General features: G+C 40.6%; 1 protein-coding gene across 2 annotated transcripts in view; it reads left to right on the top strand.

The window, feature by feature from the left end:
* The window catches only part of LOC139735361 (uncharacterized), a 75531-nt gene extending 53045 nt beyond the window's left edge, over positions 1-22486 (top strand). Inside the window, exons 1-4 of one of the 2 annotated variants that reach the window (XM_071646109.1) lie at positions 621-2276; positions 18917-19243; positions 19698-20110; positions 20648-22486. In XM_071646109.1, the coding sequence (XP_071502210.1) occupies positions 18985-19243; positions 19698-20110; positions 20648-22159 (2184 nt within the window). In that variant the 5' untranslated portion in view covers positions 621-2276; positions 18917-18984 and the 3' untranslated portion in view covers positions 22160-22486. Of the gene's footprint in view, positions 1-620; positions 2277-18916; positions 19244-19697; positions 20111-20647 lie in introns of those variants that run through there. The other variant, XM_071646108.1, reaches the window with a different exon arrangement.
* Positions 22487-22739: the final 253 nt, after the last annotated feature.

Here is a 22739-nt window from a genome sequence, read left to right as displayed (position 1 = left end):
GCCTGCCTAGGTGTTACAAGCTACTCGTGTCAGTGACATTCATTCGTCATGTAGAATTTTTCTTACGCCTTTCCCAGTTCCCAATCCAAATATCTTACCTACAATATGTGTCCCACGATTGGGGGCTATTTCCCCATATTGGACAGAGCTCAGTATGTACATGTATTGCAGTATGCAATTATGTCAAAATAGTCTATTAAGAAAAAAATTGAACTTGTAATCACAGTCACTTTTATGTAGGGCCAATAAACAATGCACTTTAAAAAATGGAAGTAAATGTAAATCATTCCAGACTACATCATAATTTTTGAGCATGCCCTAATGACTGTACCTTATACGAGCATTTCCTAATCACGGAGCATTATGCCAAACCAGTAATAATGCCGAAGCAATTGTATTAGATATAATCAAACCAGACATTTTTTTGCTTGCATGAAACTTTCATGAATTTTGCGAGGAGCCAAGATTCGCGAAAGTAAAATGCACAAGAGTTCTTGACCACACAGTGCATACTTATGTAGTATACAATGTAGGCTTACTCATTATTTTCTTGTGGTCGGAAACTCTCAAAAGTTTTATGCCGTGAAAGAGGTCGCTGGCACCAGTTCGCAAAAGGTTCATGCAAAGAGTGTTTCTTTTTTTTAGTACCTAGATGAGCTGCATCTTAACCTTGGTTTGAGCTTTTAGTTGGCAGTAATAGGAAGAATACTCGATATTTATAAGATCATATAATGACTATGGGTATGCACACAATCATAACGAGGCCAGCAATATAAATCAGTTGCACCATGTACCTATAGGCCATATATTTAACAAGTTCAATTTTGCACATATCTGGTTCAGGACTTCTGACAATTTCACAAGTGATAAAATGAGTGATTATGGAGTTCAGCAGTGGACGGAGAAATATGCATGCATGTTGTATTCATGTCGGGATCAGAGTTAATATGTTCATGCATTATTGAATTTGTGAATAGCACCCAACTCACAAACTTCGCAAAAATGTATAAATACCATAATACAATATATAATTTCACAAAGGGGTGGAGTCCTAACTTCTCTCTTGATCAGACACCCCCAACTTTGGTGGTTGGTTTTAGGTTGTACTGCATGATCACTGATGGATGTTAAAATTTTGATTGTTATCTTTCCCTTAGTAGGTCATAGAATCTAGCAATGAGATAAAGTGTATATGACACAGACACATGGATGAGCTGTCTGGTACCATAGGTCGTGAATCTTTCTGAGCCAAAAGCCTGGTGAGGACAAGCTGTGAGAAACTGCTACAACTTTATATGCCGTATATTTCACCGGTTTTGTATTTCAGGGAAATTTACAAGTCAGGTACTATTCACAAATTCAATAACGTGCGAAATTATTAGAATGATACCGAAATGATGCACATGTGTACATTTCTCTGTCCATTATTGTACTCCGCAAACATGAATTTAACCACTCTCAAAATTCGAGAAAAATTAGACTAGCGTGATGTGTGGCATATACCGGTACAGTATTACATTCAACCTGTAGCTGAGACCATTGGCTTTGTTAAACAAGGACCGAACTGCGGTTTTTGACATCGCTTGGACACAGCGATTGTATGGATTACTACTTTGCTTTCTCCTCATTTATCAACCTAGATGTGTAAACACCAGTCCCTTCATTGAACCATGGAGCCCTGAAAAAAACCTTTCTGTCTTCTCTTGTGTAGTAACCTTGTAAAAGATATTGTAATTGATGTGTATGTTTTAAAGTGTTTGTCTGTTTTTTTGTCCCATATATCTCTTTGGTCCCTCTCTCTGTCAGTTTTACTATTTGTGATTGTTTGTCTTATTATGTGGGATTGTTTATCATTTCGCTTGTATTTTCCACAATAGTGTGGTACAGTTGGAGTGAAATAAGAGCAGTCAGGTGATCACAGATTCAGGGTCTGGGGCTGAAGTTCATTCAAGCATAAATCAATCATTTTCTTTCCCAGGCAAAGGGCGGGATGACAAAGAAAATCTGTGCATCCCGGTCGTGTTTCCATATGATGCATTGTTCCCTCGCAATGAAAGACAAACACACCCCTGGATTTCTCGAAACACAATCAAGCCCCCAGATGGGAAACGAGAAGATGTGCATCCACGAGGGAGCCCTGCATTTTTCTGCCAGCCAGCTGCTTCTTTCAAAGGGCTGACACATTCAGACCAAACAAGGGCAAACAGGGGCGGTGTAGATGTAGCCAAAACTGAGCTCGAGGCTAGCTGAGAGAGATTGCTTGGTGAAGATGGATGGTAAGGAGGTAGTGAATACAAGACAGCCATTAAGATATATGATATATATCTAAGTTTGCCATTTAATCCTAATTGTCTTTTCGTAGTTGTACAAAGACGTCTATGCTGTAAACTTGTTTGCATCGATCTATGGTAAGGCCTTACAGATAGAATGTACTGAAACTCCCTGCATATTTGAATTGCTATAGAATTGCTATTCTAGATTGCCAGGTAAGTGTGTGTACTATATCCTGTTGGTATTGAATGTTACAGTTGACCCAATGCCTAAAAAATTGTTCTCTGTAATGCTGCTTATCTGCACCATGGTACATGTAAGTGCATGCCGTTGAAGTCAATTAGGGAAAGGAAAGTAGGGCTGTTTGTAACAATACATTGATTAAAAGTAAAGAAAAAAACATTACGCTCCTCATACAGTGTATATATATAGCTTTAGTAACAAGCAAGTGTATTTTGAGAAACTTTGAAAAAAAAAAGTTTTTTTTTTTTCTGAGTGGTTTGCTGAACTTTTCAATAGAGTACCTTTCCGTAGTGATGATGTCAAAATCTTTTTGCCGTAGCTTGAGCCAAGTGCGAGCATTGTTAGCAACAAGAAAGATAAGGTTGTTTAAAACTAGTTTCAATGGCTATGAATGGTTATCATCATACTTAGTATGCTGTTGTGTGTAAGTCATATACACTATAGACATTATGAAAATCATATCCCAACAAATGCTTAAAACTCATGGACATGACAAGTTGAAAAGTGTCTACACTGAAAAGGGGATGCCAGGCTAATACGTTTTTTTTTTTTTTTTTATATACAATGAATAATGGTACATTTTCGATTTAAACATCTAACTTTGCTTTTCATATTTCTGTTGTCACATCCTTATTTGCTAAGCTATTGTACATTTACCAGTATTAAGTTTAAGAGGGGGAAAAAAAACTTGAGATAATGTTATTAGCAGGACTGCAGTCACCCGAACAAAACTTCCAAGGATATTTCATTTGGTCCCCTTTCGACATGGGAAACCATTCATTTTTCTTGGTACTGAAGTCACATCAAATTCATTTTGCAAGATATGCCTACTTAGTGCGATGGAGATGACATTGGAAGTTCTAACTAAAACCTATTTCTGGTCGAGAACCCTTCTGATGGCCAACCTTTTGAGAGCCACTCGTAGTCGAGCATCCTCCGATTATCATAGCATCGCTGCAAGGGCCGCTGAAACTTGGCTCCGGTCCAAGGCAGACGCCATTTGTTGTGGAAGCAAACGGGGAGCGATGGATCAAGGGGGTAAAGGAGAGGAGTAATCAGCTGACACTCTGTCAGTAGGTTTAACCCGTCGAGGACGAGTCCTGAGTATACTCGCACGGGCAAGTGTGTGTGGAAAATGCGTGATGTAGCAATATCAACCGATCCTCAGTGGGTTAAAGAAACTATGATAATGCTAAATATGCATTTTGACTTGTGTTGTTTGATGATAGCCTCGACATCACTTAGGTGGCCAAATTAATGTCTTAGTACATAGCATATAAATGTTATACTATTTGTCTTCAGATTACTTGGATACACCATGTAGCTCCATGGATACACTGACAAAAAAATGTCTAAACCCAAGAGTCTGCCAGTGATGTCATCTGTCAATCATTGCTGGTATTGTGAATCAATTCAAGTCAACTTCCATTTGTATGGCATAGTTCCTTTAAATACAAGTAGCATGACAGGGAACCAAGCCCAGATGCGGGGATATGAAACCCTCTCTTTCTGAAGCTACAATGTTACTCAGTACCAGTAGCAGTTCTTCTTGTGTGAAAGATGGCACATGGTAACCGGGATATGGAGTGAATACTGTATACGCCATATATTTCGCGAGTCTAAATTTTCGCGAATCGGGAATTCCCGACAATTTCGCGAGTGGTTAAATTCGCGATCGTGGAGTCCTGTACTGAATGGAGAAATGTACATGTATACGTCACATTCACATCGGGATCAGAGTCAATTTTTTCGCATGTCGTTCATTTCGCGAATAGCACCCGATTCGCGAAATTCGCGAAAAGAAAAACCTCGCGAAATATTCAGCGTATACAGTATATCAAGATACCTACATGAGATAGTATTGTCAGGGAAAAATCAGTAAAAGGGGTGGCATTTTGCTATGAGCTTTAAATGCATTGATCATATTAATGATTATGTAAAGGAAATAAAAACATGGAGCATGACAGATTTAGTGGCCCTTATTTCATTAACAAAAAGCAAGTCTTGTGTTGATGGAACTGTTTCAAGACCCCATTTCTATGCAAGGTACTAGTATAATCGTACCATGTATGCAATATGATATACAGTTGTAGGTGCATTACTTGACCACGTATGCCTCATTTTTGTCAAACCACATTACATTGGAAGCTCATTTATGTATAATAGGGCTCATGAATATGTTATAACCCTCATTCTTACACAGTGTGGAGTATTCAAAAGCTTTCCAAGCTACATGGTAATACGTCCAAGTTTGCACATATGTATGTCCACACCAGTTATGAAGTGGAAAGTAAGTTCGCTCAGCATCTGCTGGGAATGAGTCTAGCCTACTGATATGACACCCCCCCCCCCCCAAAAAAAAAAAAAAAACAAAAAACAAAAATGAGATCCTTCATTGACAAGAGGATGTATGAATGACAAGTGATACTCAAACCATCATGATAGAATGTGACCTATGATATTCATACAGTGTATTGAAACACAAGCACGAAAATAGAGAGGGCTACTGTATATTCATACGTGATATGGATAATCTGTAGCTTGATATGAAATTCTTCAGTGTGAATGGGGGGGGGGGGGGTTGAGGTTAGTCTCTCATGACGTATGCATGCACTTCTCGCTGGCACGCTGGCCTGAAACCGATCTTGACTGGGATGCGTGAAATCCCAACTGTTGTGATGGCCTAAAAAAAGGCTAACAAGGTCAAAGGTATTGTGTCGTCCCACAGGCAAGCGCAGCATCTTCTCACTGTGTTCATTTTGTGCAGTTAACCCTTGCCGTCCTCCTTGAAGGTAATTAAGAATGTTTGGGAGCAATTAAGCTCCGTTAGCTATGAAAGGTATTGGAAATTTGATATGCTGTGTGTTTGTGTTTGTGTGTGTGTGTGTGTGTGTGTGTGTGTGTTTGTCTGTGTTTGTCTATGTCCGTAGTAGGCAAAGGAATAATCATCACCTCTCTAGTGTGTGTGTGTGTGTGTGTATTTTGCTTTTATCCAGGTGCATATGTTAAGACAACAAACTACAAATGTAAAGAAAAGAGTATTATATGATGGCAAGAGAGAGAGAGAGGAGGAGGAGAAGGAGGAAGAGAATTAGCCACATTCACACACAGGACTTATCACTTTTTGCATCACGATGTAAAAAGTGTATTTTATCAGCCACTGTTCACCTACAGCAAGAAAAATGACTTGGCTTCAATTGAAGCGCATGCTTGAATCTCCAGACTGTACATGCCTACAAAAATGATGGGTGCATGACCCCAGGCACCCCCTAATGTGTGAACCTAGTGTGGTAAGTTGCATTGTGGGATTAAAAAAAACGGCAATAGTTTTCTCTTCTCTTACCATTCACACTCACCGTGCTGGGCAAATTATTATGAGAGTTTAAAAAAGGAATCAAGCAGGATTCACTTTCGCATCGCAGTGCATATCGTGAAAGTTAACAATTCTTTTGTGCCAACGTACAAGACTGGAGACAGTTTTTGCATTGCATTGCAAGAATGGATTTTCAAAAGCCATTCAATTCCGGTGTGCGTGTGAATGCAACTAGGGAGAGATTAAGGAAAATGGGGATGTATAAAGATATTTGCCCTGAGGAAAAGGAACAAATGATATGTATGCACTTTGTTGTGATAGTGATTGAACTTGAGTGATGATGGGAGGGGAGGGGATGGAAGCACAGTGTAGCGATCCTGTCCTGGGGCATGTCCATACCTTAAACCGTTGAGGACGGACTGATTTTGCTACAACACGCATTTCCCGTAGACACCTGCCCGGCTGCCTGAGTATATACTTGGGATCCGTCCTCAATGGGTTAAGAGTAGCGATCCTGTCCTGGGGCATGTCCATACTTTAAGAGTAGCAACATCCTTTTACTTTGAAACTCATCTTACCACCATGAAATGGAACTTTGCCAAAACTGCTTACAGAAAAAAGGGGACCTCCTAATGTGTCTTTGAATATTGATACTGCAGTGATCACATTCATATTTCCGTCTGTCGTCACTGATGCAGTTTGATTGATGTGTTACAAGCATAATTATCTAGGAGATACGGCAAGGCACAGCCATGTGATGCATCAAAAGCAGTGATTGATTCCAAGAGGAATATCAAGTGTAGGTCATATGGTGCAAGAATTGGATTTGCTGACAGCCACCAAGCCGAATCTGAATTTATGACGTGGGATCATCCTCGTTTCACGTCGTACAGTGGACGCTGTACGTCAGATTCTGCACGCGTGGGAGAGCAGTGCCTGCTGTGTCCCACTGAACAAAAATCTCTGATATGAATATTCAGCTGAATTTTATCGCCTCTCCACTCTGCGGCCTCATAACCAGCTGCCTGTTATCAATCACCACTGTGCTGAAAGAAATTTGAGCAAAGCCTAAAATGTAAGAATTATTCATTTTTGCATGTATTGCCTCATATAAGACAAATGGATTCTTAAAGATGCATTTTTTGTTTTATTCTGGCTATCAACACTGCCATCTGAAGTCTACTCATGCCATACGTGGCATTAGTTTGGTACAAAATGCCTTGTTTATTACCCAAGTTTGTAACTTTATACCCTTCATAATGCAGGTTTTCCACATTTCTTGTTGTGGGCTTGTTTGTGCTCTTTTTGCATGGTAGTCTCTTTTAATGCAGACAAGATGAGTTTGTTGTGCAGATGGTGATATGGAGATTCTCTTGGTGTGTGCATATATCTGCCTGTGCTCAGAATAGCTGCACACCTTTTGTACCTTGATACCTTGAGATTTCCAAGGAAGTTATTATAAGGTTGTTCCAAAGTTAGCAACTGTGTGTGTGTGTGTGTTTTTAAACAAACATCAATGATGTTGCCTATTAGCAAATTACATCTGTGCCTCTGTAGAGATGAAATAAATAGGTGAACAAGTATTCCCCTTGTCCATAGAGAAATATGCAGAGATAGACAGACAGACAGACACACACTCACACACAAACAAACACACTCACACACAAACAAACAAACACACAAACCACCCTGCCCAGGAGAGCTGTGGAATAGTTAAAAAAAGAGTAATTCTTAGGGAAAAAAAAAAACCTAGCCTGCTTGGCAAGCAGGCCACCTCGCTGCCTTATTCACCAATTTATCTATTTTTATCACACTGTTTCAAGCATGTTAGGATGCTCTTGTGGAGTGAGTTGTTCACGCACGCCGTACTTCAATGCTGAAGTCCTGTTAAAGTCTCCAGGGGTTAGCAGACTGTTCAAAAATAGAAAGCATCCTCAGGGTGGTAGTATATGCCATTCCTTGAAAGAAAAGATATATATATATATACTGATTCTTTGTCTGTCTCACAATGTATCCATGATTCAAAACAGCGCACCATGATTGTATGTTACAAAAAGTGGCGTATCAATTTTAAACCTTTTTCAATACAAATGGGTCATCGTATCCTCTGACCATATCAAAATATCCCTTGGGCAAAGATAAGATGTGTGTATGAATATTGCAATTTTGATCCATATATGTGTGTGTCATTGTATTCTTAACACCTAAAATTCTCATTCATGATTAATGTGTGAAGCATTTTTTTTTCTTTTTTGCAACCGTACACACAATCAGGATTTCATTTCATTTAATTAATCTTATGTCCATGTAATGGAAAATCTTCATTGGGCAATTGGTTTCTTCTTCTCTTTTTTTTTCTTTTAGATTTTTGTGTACTTATACATGTAGCTGCAGTGTTGGATGTGAAATGCATTTTCTTCTTCTTACTAATAGTCTGCTGAATGACCTATTGGACTATTGATTTGTTTTTATTAAGGTGCATTTTTAGCTATGTATCATTTTTTAAGCAAAAGATTTAAAGGCACATAAAATTTTATATACCCTACTTTTTCTTAACCTCGGAGGAGGCAGTTAGATTTTAAAGGTCATGTGTCTTTTTTTTTTTGGAAGGTGAATTGTACTTAATGTTCTACGTGTAGGAGTCTTGAAAATTTATGCCCTAATATAAGTGGCATTTTGATTTGAAATAGAGGGAACAATCTAAATGAAAAACCCAGTGTTGATGGATTGGGCGTGTCTTACACCATCAGAAAAGACAGTGTGTGGCAGGTTTCTGCCATGCATCGAAGACCCTTGATTTGCTGTGATATATATAATGTTTGCATAAATTCGACCAGTTGCAAGCCTGCTGTCTTTGGCTTGCAGAGATTTCGTCTCTGTACTTGCAGTTATGTCCCCGGTAGAAGGGTGTGAATTTTGGCATGTATGTATGTAAAATTGTTTGCTCTGATTGGTTCTAGTAAATGACATCATTTGCATAGACACAACTATCATGCCCCGGGTAAGGGAAGCCTTCCAGACTTCTGAGATTTAGCTAGTACCGTGGTAGCTCACCGTTGACTAGCGCCAAAGTATTGAACCAAAGAGCATTCAGGTTGAGATGATTAATCATGAAGCAAAATCCCTTATCTAAATGCTAAGGTATCATCTGGTAGAATGTAAAAGTAATTGGCTCTCGAAAAAAAAATCTTCCTACTGGTACCAGAGTAAACACTCAGTGACCTCAGTAAGAAGTTGTTTGCTGCAGACAATGTCAGTACATCGTTGCAATGAATCCATGTACACGCTTGTATACTACCAAGCACCCCTCCTCTTCAAAATGTCAGGGCTACCTCATGTAATACCCAAAGTCACTCTGGCTAAGAGCATGATGTGCATGAAGTGCTCTTTATCGTTTGAACAGGGACAAACAGTTTAGCCCGGCTCTGCATACATTATCATGCATCAATGTAATTCCCAGCGCCTGTTGGCAGCATGACAGCTAATTGTCATTGATAACGATTCATGAATATATTCATTCATTCATGCAATCTAAGCAGGTTGCAGCTAATCGGCTTTTTGTCTCTTCTTATGTGCATGTGAGGTGGGGGTGGGGGGGGGGGGCTGGGATTAACAATATCTCATGCACAAGTAAGTCTACACAGCTGACATTTAGGGGATTCTGAGTGTATGAGTCAATACTATAATCTTGATATTCATTATATTATCATTGCAAATCAGCCCTCATTCTTCTCTTTCAAAGATTTAAAAAAAAAAAAGGTCTTGTGGTAGCTGCTGGTATCAGAATTGGATGAGTTGAAGTAATGAGAGGTGTGTGGTTTGAAGGGAAAGAATTCTAGTGATGCTCCTTTTTCGCCACTGTTTGTGGGATGTCTTGATTAAGTTTGCTCCAAATAAAGAGTTTGCATATATGTTTTCATAGATACATTTCATCCACAATTGGACCATTATTTCTGGCAGTTGATCGCAGCTGAAGTCTGTTATCCCACACAATGTTTTTGGTATTAAAGCAGATGTGATCATTAATTATCTGTGGGCCTTTAATGCAAACAAGTTCTTCAACCTTCCCATTTGCATAGTCTGGTTGTGTTGTGGATTTGTTTTTATGTGCTGCATTGATATTGCAATGCTTATCATACAATGATAAGCCGTTACTGCATCCAATGTAAAGAGTAATCAAACCTCTGTTAACTGAAGAGCATCATTCATATCTCTTCAATTATAATGAAACAATGCTTTCAGTAGATTTGAATTTAAAGTTCATGTGCCCCACCCACATACACACACATACACATGCAGGGAGGATTTCTTCTTTCAGAATTAAGAGACAAACTTGTACATCATCTTTCAACCTTGTTACCATACTTCTATGATGGAATAGAGCACAAAATATTGAGTTTGAAAAAAACAGAAGGTGTAAGCCTGTTGTAATGTTTGTTTAAGAAGTCTTTCTAAATCTCTTTCCTTCAAAAAGCAATGATTATTGATATCAATGTTCATTTTTTTTCAGTGACACCTGCAACTACAAGTGAAAGCAATTATGCACACATGCCGAACTTTCTTCTGTTAGATTCCTTTCCTTCAAAAGTATATTGCGGCAGTGTTTTTTCTTCTCGATAATAAAATAACAATCGACATCAAGTCATGCTTTACAGTTTACTATCAGTAAATGGAAATACCATTACATTCACTCAGGTGTAGATGTTATTTGCTTTACACCACACAGTGTGCGTGTGTGTGTGTGTGTGTGTGTGTGTGTGTGTGCGCTCTCTCTCCCTTTAACTGTGGGAGGGAGTTTGATAATGAAGCATTTTTTCCCCTCAAGGTGTAACTGGTTCAAGTACGAGTAAAGATGGAGGACCTTGGAGTTAGCACGCGAGATGTAAACAGGAGGAATATGTAGTTTATTCTTGGGTAGATAAAGACGATGATGTCAACTATGAGCAGATACCTAGCAACGACTCATCTCGCACTTTTAACTACACAGTATCATTAAACAGGCAGAAAGTCATACGATATGAAAGAGGAGGAATCTTCTGAAAAGGCACTGGCGTAGGAGAATGCAGTTTTTATCGGTGTCTTGTCATGTGAAAGTGTTCAGGAACGTCAGGGAGATCCACCATAAAAGAGGGAATCCAGAGAGAGACTGAGAAAAAAAAAATGCAGCGATAGTCAGAAAAACAGCAACAGACAGAGAGGAGAAGATACGAGTATAGAGAGAAAAAAAGAGATGGGAGTATAGGTGAAGATAGTAAGAGAGCAGAAGACATGAGAGAGAGAGAGAGAGAGGGAGAGAAACATAGTGAAAGAGACAAAGGGAGTGAGGGTAAAAAGGTATTGGCACACCGGGAAAGAAAACTGGGGGGAAAAAAAATGCAGCGCTCACGTCACATAGCGACGTAAATTGTGACGTGACTTAGAGAAATGCCAGTAATTGTTCTCCTCAGTCCGCCCGAGGATTACGACTTTTTTTTTTATGACTTTCTCTCAACTTACGCTCTTTCGCGTTCCGTCTGCTTCTCCATCCCTCTTGCTGGGTGTTTACCTCGCTACGCTGCCACCGACGAGGTTGCTACACTAGTGAGAAATTCATTCCCTGTGTTGCCGTGGAGAGAGAGAGAGCATGCCCCTGTGTATGGCTTCTTGCACTTTTTTGCATCTTGGAAAGTGTACTTTCGCGAGTATCTCTCACAGCAAGATTTAGGAAGGCAGAGAGAAGATGTGTGTTTACTCTTAGGCTTGCTCTCTGATGTGGAATTAAACTTCTCGCGACAATAGTTTGGCCATTATCTCCCCAGTGTATCCATCAACTTGTTTTGATTTGATTACTGATGGTAAGTGATGCTTTCTTCAAACATCTTTTTTCTTCCTTTTTTTGATGGTGGTGGTGATGGTGGTTTTCCAGAGACTCTGTCACCCATTTTACAGTTGCGGATATTTTGCTCTTTTAATTGTTAGAGTTTATATTCTATACACATTGTTCTAAGCAATCAACGGTGGACTGTGAAGTCAAAGTTTCCATTGCTGCTCACTGCATTGCCAAGGGGTTCATCTCGAGCCCTGTACATACTGTGCGGACATCTTAAAATCATGCTAGGGGAACAGGCTTTATGTGTTATCAATTTGTTGTTTATTTTGTTGCATACCATCTTTCTCTTTGCTCCCTCATGGAATTCTCATCTGTTACCTTCTGGCTTTATCATTTTTGTATGCGGTCCTCATCCCTCTTCAGAGAAACACTAAACTCTTTAACATTTGCCTTTGACATTACAGCAGTTTCATACCAAACCACAGGGATGTACATCACCCACTATGTACATGCGCAAGAGTTGTGGCATTTGGCTGGGACACACATCTCATCAAATACTATGAGTCAGTATGGCAAGACTCCACACAGAGTTAGGGAAGAAGAGAGAGAGTGTCCACCACGCGAGTGCCTGATCGCCATCAATCAATGTGGCAAACTGGATATTGATTAAAAGTGGCAAAATTCATTCCCCAAGGGAAATTTGCTTGTATGTCGCGGTTTTCTAGTACACCATGGCTGCATATTATCCTCGAGAGTTCTTTTTCCAAAATATTGCACAAAATGCACTATTATTGCCAAGATCCATCAGAATCCTGTCTTGTTCGTGAGGATGAAGTTTTCAAGTTGTTGTTTGCTTCAGAACACTGGGTTAATCATAATACTTTCATTTTAACCATTACAGTATTTTGAGTTATCTTTTAACAGTTTCTTCGGTCGTATCATTTGAAATGTCATATTAGGTTTTTGAATCACTTTTGTTGTACTTGAATGTAAAATTGGTGTTGCCATTTTACCTCATAGCGCTGTAAATGTTGCATGTTTATTTGAGCGAAGACTGTTAATTATTCTTGTAATGCACGTACCCATCAATATCCCATGTATGTACAGTGCACTCCCGTTATAGCAAAATTCCGGTTACAAAGAACTTAAAATTCAGGCCCCTAACATTATCTGCTCTATATCTTTTATTGTTTATTTGTTCGGTTATAACAAAATTTCAATATAGCGAAAGAAAACTGCTGGTCCCGATGACTTTGTTGTTAACGGGAGTCCACTGTACATGCAGCAATGCAGTCAGTTTGAATGACAGCAATGGCAACGACAAGCAAACATCTTGTCTTGGGGTCAGAGCCCTGTAAAGTGGCTTCTTTCTATTCACATTCAGAGTGGGATGACGAGAATTTGGTGTTCCTCAGGGAGGAACTATGAATGAGGAGAGAAAGAGAGAGAGAGAAGGAGAGAGAGAGGGAGGGAGGGAGAGAGACCAACAGAGAGATGGACAAGGAGATGTTGAATTCTTTAACCCGTTGAGGACGAGTCCCGAGTATACTCAGGCAGGCGTCTATGGGAAATGCGTGTTGTAGCAAAATCAAACCATCCTCAACGGGTTAAGCAGCCTGACCTCACAGTGCTATCAGCAGTAGATTTGAATGTACCCAGCAGATTTGGTCCAAGTGGCAAAGGGATGTGTGTGTCCCTGTGTTGAAGGCTCCTTTTCATCTGTAATATCTAGAACTCTTTGTAGCTGACCCATGTAAAAACTTTTAAAAGCTATTTATGTCCATGTATGTCTTATATACTGATTTTCTACAGGTTTTACAGCATATTTGATAAAGATATGCTGTCCATTTTTGCTAGATGTGGAATATGGAAACTATATATAATCTCTGTTCCTCCATGATTTTCACAGACAACATGTGTCCGTATTTTGAGTCAAATTGCTCAGCCACTTACCCCGCTAGCTCACTGTAAACACTGCCGCGTTACTGTTGTTTGCTTTATGAACCACAAAACCACTCAAACTGTGGTGATCCACAGGCTTAGAAAACAATAAGATGATAGAAGTATGCTCCCCGAATCAACATTGTCCTGCTCAGTGACCAACAGGAGGACTGATTGACTGAAGAGATGGAATAAATTTCTGTTGCTATCTTCTTCTTTTTTTGGCCATCTGTATATGATAATTTTTCTCCTACTCTCCCTATTTTTTTTAATCAAGGGAGATGCAGATAGCTAATGTTGTTAAGTAGTTCATGAGATATCCTGATATCTTTCACCTGCAGTCAGTATTCTATAATCAAATTTCTGCTGATGCTCATTGATAGCAGGAATGAAGAATAATATCAAGGTCAAATAGAAACAGACTGACAAAGAGAGACAAAGGGAAACATATAAGGGGAGACATAGATAGATAGAAAGATAGATAGATAGAGAGATAGATATAAAGATGGACAGATGAATAGATATATAGATGGATAGATAGATAGGTGGATAGATGGATGGATAGATAGATAGATAGATAGATAGATATAAGATGGACAGATAAATAGATGGATGGATGGATAGATAGATAGGTGGATAGATAGATAAATAGATAGATAGATGGATTAATAGATAGATAAATGGATTAATATATAGATACATGGATAGATGGGAAAGACAAAAAGAGACAGATATAAGAGATAGATGGCGAGAGAAAGATATATATATATATATATATATATATATATATAGATAGAGAGAGAGAGAGAGAGAGAGAGAGAGAGAGAGAGAGAGAGATGAAATAGGGAGACCGTAGAGAGAGATAATAAGATTAGTGGGTTTTGCCTCTCATCTCCTGACTACTGGGGAACATTACATGGCTTACTGTAGTTAAGCCGTCCTGCCTGCAGCAATCATTTCAGATTCAGCAAGACTCATAGGAGCACTAATCTCATTTGGCAGGTGTGTGCCTTCTCCAGAAAACTATACATTACTAATTTTTTGCACCGGGCAGAGAAGGGGGTGGGGGTGGGGAAGGGGGTTACAAAGTTTTGATCTGTTCGTGTACAGAAAAGACTCGGTGACAAGTGAAGAAGTCTGAAACAACAAAAGCAGTTGCCAATAAATAACACCTGTTTTCAATACTCCCCAATGGTAGTGTAATCACAACATTGATATCCCTGGGCATACCTTTCCTTTAATCCATGTGGATGGATCAGACCTATACCCCTTCCACTTTATGCGTAGGCACCAATCCAATTAGTCTGAATCAGGGTGACTTACAGTGTAATTATGATAAAGTTGTTTACACCTGTGCAGATGTGTATGCTTGTGATAATATTCATGAATAATGTTTGATTTAAAAAAAAAAGATCCTTAAAAGTTCAGGTTCGCCATCTTTTTCACTTCTCTCTGTTGTTAACTACATATCGATAAGAATGAAAAACAATGACACAGCTATTGGATTTCAAGTACGCATGTTAACAGCTTCCCTTGCAATCCTGCATGCTGATAACAAGATGAACAGACGGTTATTTCTGCCTTATCAAATGTGTTAATCTCTGTCTCTACTCTGCTTGAATGTGCAAGGAGCTGAAATGCAGGGCGGGTCAAGACATAGAAAAAGGAAATGAATGAAAAGTGAAAAAAAAAGAAGAAGACAAAAACAAACAAACAAAACAAAGCAAAACAAAACAGAAAGATAAAGCTATAAGCAATGGAAACTGAAAAATGTAGTCAATATCAATCTTTTTGTTTATCGAAATTCAGTGCTTTTCTATGTATTGTATCAGTGCCTCCAGTATGTGTTTCCATCCTAGCAAGTACACATTGGTTGAAAAACACCTGGTCTGCTATCATACTTCCCTGGACAAATGCCTCTGAAGAGGAATAAGAGTAAGCTACGAGAGGGGGGGGGGGGGGGGGAGGGGAAAGACTGAGAGGGAGAAGTAAGAAAGGGAGGAAAGAAGAAAATGATTTAGGATTTGGCATATATTATATATCAAAGCCAGAGCATCTGTTGCACGGGGGACCTGGAATCTAAAGATGTCATCAACAAGGAATAGTTGATGACAAGCTCTCACTAACAGGCTCTCAAGAGTGATACTTTTTTCTTTCTCCTCTTTCCCCTCCCCCTCCCCTACACCCCCCTTCTTCTCTCTTGCTCTTTCCCTCACTCTAGAGAGGCTTTAGGAGTCTTAGGATCCAGGCTTTTAGTTTTTCTCCTGTCATCCTCGTTTTCTGCTCCCTGTCATTTTCCCTGCATCTCTCAGATGCTCTCGATGCTTCTCGTACCGCAACACAAAAAGACGCGGTGCCTGGATCAATTCTCAGGCATGATGAACTCATTCTCATCTTTTAGTCCAGGCTTGGCGGTAGCTTGACTAAATTCTCATTCTCACGAGTACAACTTATTTTTAGTACGCATGGAAGTGACATTGCAATGCATTTGAAAGATTTGAATGTCCGGCTACAAGTGGCATTACGATATTTCCATCTGACATAGCCAACTGATCGAAGGAGACTGGTTTTCCTGTATCGATAGAATAACTTGATATAGCATACACCAGTAAGCTAGGGTTGAAATGCATCTCGCCCATCAGCCGCTCCGGGCGAAAGGGAGGTGGAGAATTAGCGGCGCACTTCCCTCATCAACTCGAGAAACACGCCCCCTTCTTTAGTGATGCAGCAGTGCTTGAAGGGCTGCCCTGGCGAGATATTTGATGTGATAAAGAGGCTAAATTGTATCACTTTTGGTCAGACTGTCGTTTTCAAATAGGGCAAGTCGGCTTTCCACACGGAGATGTAGAACTAGGGTGCTGCAGACCCTCTCAATAGCAAAGTGCCTCTTTCCCTCAGAGCAATTTTCATTTTTCCCCTTTTCTTTCTATCCTCATTGAAAAGCACATGATGCATTGTATATTAAGGTCACAGCGAGTCAAAGTGAGGATATTAAATTTGAATGTCAGGTTTTTAAAGCCCTTTTCTCATGAAGATAGCCCACCCTTTTGTGTTGTAGCCAGATTTACTCGACCGTTTGCCAGGAATTGTTGTGTGTCAGAGATGTGCATGGCAGAGGTAAAAGACGCCAGAGCTGTGATTTCTCTCAGTTAAGTGATGGAAGTGGTTTGGACTGATGGCCTGATAAAACTGCATGTTGCCTGCAAAACACTTCCACATGCTCTGCCACAAGTGGCGATATCTTTAACTCAAAAAGTCAGTAACTGCAAATGGCATTTTGCACATGAAATGTGAGTCAACTGTTGACTTTACTTGCTGATGCTGCTTGTCTGTACTCAGTAATGGCTTCACTACTGGTGTGTAGGAAGATTGAAAAAAAAGTGTTCTATTTGTTGCATCATTTGTTTTTCTTTTATATCATGATGCAGAAAGATACAATTTAGTACTACATAGCCTATCTACACTTTCTGTCTTGACACAATTCTCCTTTCAATGTATTGTTGAGGCTGCTCTCACAATACCATAAAGCCAATGAGCAAGTGCAACAACAACAAGCACTATTCCAAGAACCTTTTGTTTTCAGTGATTTCTTGATATTGTCGGTCTATTTAGAGCTTAGACGTCACTCCGCCGAGAAGTTTGAGTTCATGTTTTTCACCGCCGTTTACGTTGCTGCAAAATTTGAGAAGAGAGGAGAAGGAGAAGGCACAGGAAATGGCGTACTTAGCGGCTTGATTGCAAAACACAAACAAGTTTGCCGTGGCTTGTGGTAAACAGCTCAGCATTTATGTACGCCATCAGTCCCCTGTAGTATTCAATATGCAGCGGTGTGAAGTGTTAGCTGACTCAAGCACAGCTGAGCGTTGAATCTCTACAGGGCAGAGGTACTTAACTGACCCATGCTCGTATGGCCTTCATTGTAGTCTAACTAATACTTCACACACTCACAATAACTGCTGCCTGCCCTGGGGAAAGGGCAAACGTGATTGTAGGGGGTTAGGCTTTGCTCGCCGGCCTGTCAGTATGACTCTCCGCAGATTAATTTAGCAGAACCCGAGCCCTGAGAAACGTCGGGGATATTGAGCGCTGCGAGCTTGTATCCAGGCAATGAGCCACATGGAGGGACAGGGTAGCGGAGCATGAGCAGACTGCACGCAGGTGCTATTTATAGACATTAATACTTGGCTGTACAATTCCATTACCATGGGAAAATGCTGGGTGATTATATGTGCATGCGTGTCTCTGTGTGTATGTGTGTAGGTGTGTCTACTGGTGTGTGTAGGTGTGCATGTACCGTGTTTGGTTGTTGGTTGTATGATATTGTGTGGGTGCACATACCTGTTTAAATTTGTGCCTGTTTACAAAATATCATTAAAGTGTACTCATGTTCACCCATCTGCATGTCAGTATTCCGCCTCCCCCCCCCCAAAAAAAAAAAAAATGGTAGGAAGAAAATAGCGTAATGTCTTTACTTTTTTCTTTTACATATTCACGTCTTCATAGTTCTTTGATATTGTTCTTTTCAGTGGACAGTTTGTAGCGTGCATGAAAAATGATATGGAAAGGATTGATGTATTTACATCTACCTAAGATGTAAATAATTATTTGATATGAAATGCTAAAGCAGTGTAACTCTAAAATGTGTATCACATTAGTCAATTTTTTTTTTTTTAATGTATATAATTCTTTAGTGTGTGAGCTATACAACACTGCACAGAGCTTTACTACTGGGGATGATGTGATGAGTCAAGGCAACATTGTGCAAATTGTCATCAGATTGTTTTGAATCAAATTTTCTGTCACACCCACTTATGGAAAGCAATTTACTGAGTACTTTCAAAAGGAACGCCACTCCGAGAACCCCTGATTGTGACTCAGGATGACCAGAGAGGAGGCTTTATAGTGCCAAATGTCGCTTAAGTTGTGTGTACGTGAATTTTCATCATATCTGAGTGCACTGAGCCTGTCCAGTATCAGCGAATCTTATAACCAGTGTACTACGCACATTACCAGTTGCTTCTCATCAGTGTAGTACCCAAAACAAACTTATCTTTTCACTCTAATTGGTGAAGCATATTGCAAATATTTTAGGAAACACTCTTTAGTCTTTACTGCATAAAGGTACAACATTTTCATACTAAAAAAAAAAAAAAAAATGGGCCTGTGCCCAGTGTATTCTAATGTAAAGTCTGATCAATATTTGCTCTGTGAATACAAGGCAAATGTTTGTATGTTGTCGTTTTTCATCACTTTTGTGTCTGTATGGCATATCAGGAGTTTCCTTTGCACAGTGTCTAAATCACACAAAACTTTATATCCTCTTTCATGCTATTGTACAGATTCACATGAATGATTGACAGCTGTCAGTGACCAAGCCTATGCCCCAGCACCACACCACTCGGTTACCATGGGCAACAAGCTTCAGTGCGTCCGCCCGTCTCCGGAGAAACCCTCCAGGACTCTGCCCAACCGGTTCAAGGTACACAATGTCAACGAGTCGGGGCAAGTGGTCAAGAAGGGTCAGCTGGAGGTGACCAATGTGGACCTCATCCTGCATGTGATCAATTCTGAGCCGGTCAAGTGGCCACTTCGTTGCCTCCGTCGCTATGGTTATGATGCCAAAATCTTCTCCTTCGAGAGTGGCAGAAGATGTGCCACTGGACCAGGTAAAGGTTATGAAATAGACATTACATATTCCTTAGCAAAGTTTGGTGGAATAAGAAAGGTAGAGTGTAAAAAATGAGAAAACAACCCAAATTATGTTGGCTAGATTTATATTTCTTTAATTGTAGTTAGAGTGCAAATTTTTCTTAGAATTCAATTGTTTTTTAACAGTATGAAGGCTTTGTAAAATGCTATATTTTTGTTGCCAGGTCACCATGTCTTGAAGGGGACTTTCTAGATTAACCATTCCAAGCAGAAATTGGAAAAGCTTATACTTGGACAAAAATGAAAACATTCTTGTTGCTGAAATTGATTAGGGGCCGGAAGAAGTAAACCACCAATTTTCATGAATTAATTTCATGTAGTATTTCTGATACGACAAGTTGTTGTCATGCCTATTGTGAATTGCTAGCTTGAATAATATCCATGCATTAATTTTTGTTGTTGTTTCTCCAGGAATATATGCCTTCAAGAGCAAACATGCAAGTCAGATCTTCCAACTCGTACAAGAAAATGCCCAGCGCACCCAGGAAAACGGAGCTGCAGCCATCAGTGCCAATGGGACTAGCGCAATGAGACAGCGAAGTCTGAGCAGCGATGCTGCCCCAACGTCCTTCTCGCCCACCTCGGCCGGTGCAGTGGTCAGCCGGTCAAGCTCCCATGCATCCGGGATCAACGGTAACCTCTCAGCACACCCGAGCATGTCCTCAAATGTTTCCTACCCACCAACAAGCCCGAGCCCGCTCTACTTCAACCAGAGCAGCGGTAGCCTTGGCAATGGAAGTCTACGTCTTTCTCCTGTCTCACCCACCATTCAGTATGTGAATGCCAGCGCCTTTGGTGACATTCCAGAGTCTCCTCTAGAAGATGTGAGTATTTTTAGTGAAGAACCTGTTGCTAATATCGAAATGATTGCTAGTAGGAAGTTTCAGGTAGGTTTAAACCATCATGCTGTGCTGTTTTTTTTCCACTGGCCCACAATGACAAACATTACAGACAGTGCTAGATACTGTATCTATCTATCCACATCTCTCAATCTATTCATCCATGTAGCTATCTATCTATGTGTCTATCAGCCTATCTATCTGTCTGTCTGTCTACAATGTTTTATAAGCCACTTTGCTGTACCTGTTGCAATAGGATGTGGGCATTTGCACTGCCAGCTTCCCTCCTCTGTCCTCTTCATAACATTTCCAACAGCTTATTCATACTAACTCAGCACAATATTATCCCCCCCCCCCCACAGCTCACTTTGATCTAGCGATTGAATTAGCATTAAGAAAAATGACTTTGCTTCTGTTTCTATGAGGCATTCTTGAAAATGACATAGCATATAGAAGACTAGGTCTTGTCAGTTAGAGCATGGATATTTGATGGTGTGCATGTCTTCTACTTCTTTGATTCAGGTTGCATTCTCAACCGGAGATGTAACGGAGGAAGTCGGCTCTCACGATGCCAGTCGAGACAGTTTTGGCGATCCTGCGCTGAACTATGCCCGCCTCAAACTTCCCTCCGATGAGGACAATAACACTGAGGAGGAGGAAGGTAGAGGGAATGCTCACACCTCCACCAGAGATGATGAGGACAGTAACCATGGTGATGGAGATGATGATGGTGATGCTAAGGATGATGGACAAATGGATGTGGAAGAAGAGGATGAAGGGGAGGAAGGCAATGAAAGAAAGAGTGAGAAAGAGGAAGGAAGCTCTGATAATGGTGAGAATGAGTCGAGTGATCGCGGGAATGTTGATCTGAAAGACAGCGAGGATCAAGTGAAGGAAGGAAAAAAGGAAGATGGAGGAAAAGAGGCATGTGAGGAGGACAGCCAGGGGTCAGGTTCTGTTCTGACCGACAAGGAATCTGATGGACCGGAGCAAGATGGGGATACCTCGGATCACAGTGATACAAATGGGTCCGAAAAAACACTGTCTGAGGAAAGTGACTCCAATCTCGATGCAGCCAGAAGAGAATTGTTTGAGGATTCACCACTCATCAGCGATAAGGCTGCTCATGATATGGCAGCAGCTGTAGGAGGACAGAGAGAGGTCAAAGTCAAGCCAAAGGACAGCAAAAAGAAAAGAGGTAAAGTGAGCGATGTTGAACGGACAGCTTTGTTACAGGATGTTGTGAATGGGAACATCAAACCAGACAAGCTGAAGGAGCGGAACAGTGAGATGGACTCCAAGTACAATATTCTGATGAGTTATGCAAACCTTACTGAACAGCAGGTCCAAGACGTGCTGCAAAAACTGGAGTCCAATCGCAACGACAACATGTCGCCATGCACTGTGTGTTCAACCTCCTCCAGCAATGCTAGCCAGCGTGTGTCGCCGCTCTCATACTATGCAAATCTGGACACAGCGGGGGAACTCCCACCAAACTGGCAAGCTAACGGCTTCCAGTTTTACCCGGAGCTGCGGACACCTCGCAGCACCTCGAGCAAAGGCAGCAGCACCTCGGAGTTCACCTTTGATGTCAACAGAGGGAGCTGTTCCCCCGTTGACCACAATTATGCCAATCTGGACACCCTTCCCGAGGTGCAGCCGCTGCGCCATAGTCTTTCAAGCAGTGCCAATAGTGGGATGAACGGCTGGATGATCCTCCAGCCACCACCAAAGGGCAAGATGAACTACATCCAGCTGGACTTTGATGAGAATGACCAGCCGGCGGTGAGCAGTGTCAAGCCACTCCGGCGCTCGCTGAGTTCGAGCGCCAGCAGCACCCCGCCCAAGACCCCAGTCTCACCGCAGCAGGAGTTCTGCCTCGGCACTTCGGCATCAAAAGGTGATATCTACGCCAGAATTGATATTGAGAAGACGGTTGCCTTGGCGAACTCACACCGTCAGGTAGATGGGGACACTGACATTTCAACTCGCAGGACTCGACATGACGTGTGGACCAGTAACAAGTCCCGGTAATCCTCTCCTCGCTGGTTGCTAAAGTCCCTGCATTCTCATGTCACAGTTTTTACAACTTTTTGCACATATTCTTGTCAACAACAAAAAAATCAGTTATTATTTGACACTTTACATAATGCAACAGTATGGTTACCATTGATGCAGCAGTACATGTAGAACAAACACGTTGAAATATGAAATGACTGTAATGTGTGTGTGTGTTAGAAAATGCTACTAACTGGTCACTGAGCGGTCTTGCTTGGAAACATCGGGATTGGTCTTGCTTGATTAGATACATAATTTGTGGGAAAAAAATCATTAATTTTCTATCTCTTCAATATTCCATTATGAAAGCAACTGTTTAAAAGTGCACAACAAATCAAAATAAAACTTTGAATTTAATAGTCATTGATGCCTTTGCTGATGTACACAACCTTATCAAATGAATTTGCCAGCATGTATAAACATGAGAATTATAGGATGAAGAAGGTACAGTCTTGCTGTATTGAAGCATTCTTATCCCACAGACCTGTGGATCAGAAACCATAAATCAAAGAAACACATGTTATTTTGAAGTGACTACAGGCCATCATGTGAACAT

This window comes from Diadema antillarum, unplaced genomic scaffold (genome assembly GCF_040938485.1).
Source record: "Diadema antillarum isolate AM-2024a unplaced genomic scaffold, OU_Dant_1.0 seq00000570_RagTag, whole genome shotgun sequence".
NCBI lineage: Eukaryota > Metazoa > Echinodermata > Echinoidea > Diadematoida > Diadematidae > Diadema > Diadema antillarum.
The sequence above is the reverse complement of the archived record's forward strand: the minus strand, read 5'-3'. Positions and strand labels throughout refer to the sequence as shown.